This window comes from Gavialis gangeticus, unplaced genomic scaffold (genome assembly GCF_001723915.1).
Source record: "Gavialis gangeticus isolate Ggan-Ray unplaced genomic scaffold, GavGan_comp1, whole genome shotgun sequence".
In the NCBI taxonomy this organism is placed as follows: domain Eukaryota; kingdom Metazoa; phylum Chordata; order Crocodylia; family Gavialidae; genus Gavialis; species Gavialis gangeticus.
In genome coordinates this window covers 21,635,371-21,639,411 of record NW_017729027.1, presented here as the reverse complement: position 1 = coordinate 21,639,411, position 4,041 = coordinate 21,635,371, and the positions used below count along the sequence as shown (strand labels likewise).

Genomic DNA, 4,041 nt, shown 5'->3' with positions numbered 1-4,041 from the left:
AAAAAAAAAAAAAAAAAAAAAAAAAAAAAAAAAAACCAACCCTAAAACATGCCACAGATATTCTAAAGTAGTCTTACTGATGCCTTTTACAACTGAACAGTACTTCCTTGTATCTACAGACAGTAGCTTCTCCAATACAGAATTCACATTTACTTTCAATTCTTGTCTCGGCTCTCTACGAAGCAGAAAGCTAAACCAATGCATATGGTGCCCCCTCCTCCATAAGTCTTAGAAGTTTAGATAAGAGTACATAACAGTCAAGGTTAAGCATTCAGTTTTTTGGGAGGTTTTTTTTGTTTGTTTGTTTTGGGGGGAGGGGGAGGAAAAAGAGAGGGTTCCTTCCCCCCATGCTTGATTTAAAAAACCCAACCAACAAGTCCCTCTTCCAATACCTCCTTAAAGCATGACAGAATCAGAACCAATCCAGATCAACAGCTTACTCTCCACTCCATTACTATGACGATATCAGCCAAAGGGTCATCACTAATAAAATGGCATACTACTGGATAACTGTCTAATATCTCCCCCCTCCTTAAAGTTGAAGGGTTTAATACACAAAATAAGTGAGTTCACCATGTCATTCTCTACACTGGGGACAAGGTTCATATCTAAGCAGATTTGAATGTTTGATGAGCATTTCATGAGGAGAGGGAAAAGCAGAGAGATATTATGGAAAGCCAGTTTGCCTTCCAGAATTAAGTGCAGAAGAGTGCAAGAATTCCACCTCTCCTCCCCTTACAGCTCCATAACAGAGTATTCAGAACCAGCTAATAGCTTTGCTACACTAAGTATCAATCATTTTCTCCCTTGCCAGTTACAAAGAGATTCAGGTATACCTTTCTTTGACCTTAATTGGGAGATGAACCTGTGCAAGTTCTTATTTATCAAGGATGGGTACTTTCACCCGATGTTTTAGTTGATCAGAGCCACCTCTTCACTATTACTCTGGTAGAAGAGCTTGATCCAACATGATCAAAAACCAATATTCCCTTTGCTCTTAACAGAAAGAATGGAGACTGCGTGGTTTTCAAAGCCCCACTGCTACACTCAAAACAGGCTCTCTTTTCAGAAAATTTAAGTCAACTGTTTTTCATCTGGGTCAAGAAAAAAAAAAGTGCAGAAGCTTTGAGAATCCAAAGTGCAGCTAGTACTGCTTGCTAATGAGGTACAGGTGGATGGGAGTAAACTACAGGCAGGGCTAGCTGAAGGAGAGCAGGGAAGCAGGAGCTTATTGAAACAGAAGTCTCGAGAGCCTGAAGGGAGAGTGGCAGGGTTTTGCCGATTCTCCCCTCCTCTCAGGTTAAGAAAGAAAAAAACTGTAGCCCCTTTGACTTCCTTTGCAGAGGGCTTTGAATAAAAAGGCCTGTTTGGAACTTGGATAGATGTGTGGCTGTAGCTCATGCAAGATCACCACCTTTTTACCTGAACTTGGATATCTGCCCTCCTATTCAAGAATATGCCTCTTGTGATGCCACAAAATGAGGAACAGTGCATCATCTGTTGAACTTCAACTCAAAAAGAAGCCAACCAACAACAAAAACACTTCCTCTTCCATGAATGTATATCTCATACTGTCCTTAATGACACCATCTCCATGTACTTTTGCAGAAGAGTCATCTGAGGTTTTCTTTCTATACAAGTTTGACTCTTAACTCTTTGGGATAGACCCATCTTGCTCTGCTCTTAGCATTTGTAATGCTCTATTAAGCACACCTACACAGGCTATATTTTAGTCTTCTCATTTCTATTCATGCAGTATTAAAATAACATGCAAATATGGACAAGACACTCTTTGTGCGTCTGTTATAAGTGTGTTAACAGCATCATATGCTGTGAACTCGGATGAAAATAAATATATACCTTATGAAAGTACACAAAACAGAAGTTACTTAAGAACTATAAAAAACTGTTAACAATACTAGCCTTCCATTAAAAAGGAAAGACAACAACAACAATACACACACACACACACTCCAGCCACTAAGATACTTAAATGCAATTAACACAATTTGATTTTCTGAATATAGCAACAAGTGTCCTCACTCTATCCACAAGACAAAGTTTTGACCAAGATGTGGGCATTCCATAAGCTATTCAGTACCTTAAATGTACCATTTGGATTTTTCATATACGAAACAAGGAAGATATCCACGGGTAGAAGGGCTGAGGAGATGAGCGCTACTGCCAGTGCAAAGATTGCTGTGATGGTGGAAATCACTTCACTTTCTCGTCGACTTTGGTACTTGCGTACATAGATCCAGCAGAAAGCCAAGATAACCTGAGAGAGAAAGAACAAGACAACAGGATGAGTTGGCAATGCCAGCTGGGTGCCACTAAGCCTCATTCAAACAACAGCGCTCACTATGATATAGCATGTTCTTTGCACTGGAACTGGCACCACAGAGAGGCTGTAGAATCTCCATCCTAGGAGGCAGGTAGATAAAGCAACATTTTTTTTTTTTTTTTTTTTATTTAAAAAACAGGTGAATTTAAATCTGTTTATTTAAATCATAGTTTTTGTTAAGATGCTTAACAATTTGTTTTTGGCTTTTAAAAGTAATTAGAAGGAACACCACTTACTACACCCCTGATCCCAATCTCTCGTACCACCTTGATCAGAAGAATCTAAGCAGCCTGTTGTGTGGTTCCTGTACTTGTTCATCTTTTCAGTTTCACTCAACCTAGAGCTGCACATCTGTGGTAACACTGCCCTCAGCATCATAAAGTTTGTGGCCAACCTGCAAATGCCTGACGTGTTTAAAAAGTTCCTATCACCTGTGAAAACAGGCTAGAAAACCAAGTTGACAGTGTTCAGTAAGTAAACAGAGTAATTACAGGAGGAGGAAGAAAGGAGTGAAGTGCTGTATGCTGCATCAAGAGTAGTGGTTATTTCATTCACATCCAGTTGCAAAACATGTATGCAATAAATGAATAGCTGTGGCAATCCATTACGGTGAATCCTGTGAACTGGTTAGCCAATACTAACTTCACAAAAGAGCCTTATACTTCAGAAGCTATAGATCACTAGTTACATGAGGTTTAGGCCTTAGTTCATCAACTTTAATTCTTATTCATATTTCATACATTAAATATGGAACTTTAAATCCAAAGTAAAGCAGGTCATCCAAATAAAAAAAATAAGAACTCATATAAAGATAGTTTTAATTTATGTCAAAGCTCAAAGATATCATTATGGAATAAGGATTATAAAAAACTTACAATTATATACTATGGGACAATATATTCATGTAACCTTGGCAGAAGTTTTATAAATAGGTTACAACAGACCATGGACTATATTAGGGGCCCAATCTTACAGGGTTCCCATAGGCTCCTTTACATCTCAGTAAAGACGAAAGAATGGGACTACCCAACGGGACTCAGGGCTCAGTCTAAAAGATCCCATTAAGCATCTCTGATGCTTAGAATCAGCTCTCAAACTGTGGATGTCTCCAGGGACCACAGACAAAGTTCTTTAGGTAAATGTGGTATCTTTTATTAGACCAACTAAATAGTTGGAAGAGATGCTCTTTGCAAGCTTTGGGGCACAAACACCTTTCTTCAGGCATAGGGAGAGTTTTTCATCTTCAGAGAAAACATCTTTGTTAACAGCATTGTAAGGAGACGAGAGAACAAACCCAATTCCCCACCCATCAGCCCCCTCCTCTCTCCAGAAGTTTGTGTGCACACAACCAAGCCCCTACCACTCTCTAATAGTACAAAGTTTCAAGAAGTTAAATGACTAGGGGATATCAAGCAACAAGAACACACTTTTTGTAAAAAACTGGTTAAGTTGAGGCTCCCTGGCCAGTGATTTAAACCAACTGGATTTAAATCAAACCCACCCTGCTTGGAGGTTTTTAAAAAGACCCAGGTAGAAGTAACCTTGGCTGGGAGGACGGAGCTGGGGAGGGGCCCAGCTTTGGGCAGGGGGGAGGATGGGGCAGACAAGGTCCCCTCCAGCCCCCAACTCGCTGCGGCTCTGCCTGGCCCTCCACACAGCCCCAAGACTAGAGCTGGGGGGGGGGGGGGGGGGGGTGG

At 40.4% G+C, this 4,041-nt stretch overlaps 1 protein-coding gene across 2 annotated transcripts in view; it reads right to left on the bottom strand.

The window, feature by feature from the left end:
• The window catches only part of LMBRD1 (LMBR1 domain containing 1), a 271,625-nt gene that overhangs the window by 262,308 nt on the left and 5,276 nt on the right, over positions 1-4,041 (bottom strand). For both annotated transcript variants that reach the window (XM_019520503.1, XM_019520504.1), the window contains exon 2: positions 2,102-2,278. In XM_019520503.1, the coding sequence (XP_019376048.1) occupies positions 2,102-2,278 (177 nt within the window). The remainder of the gene's footprint in view (positions 1-2,101; positions 2,279-4,041) is intronic.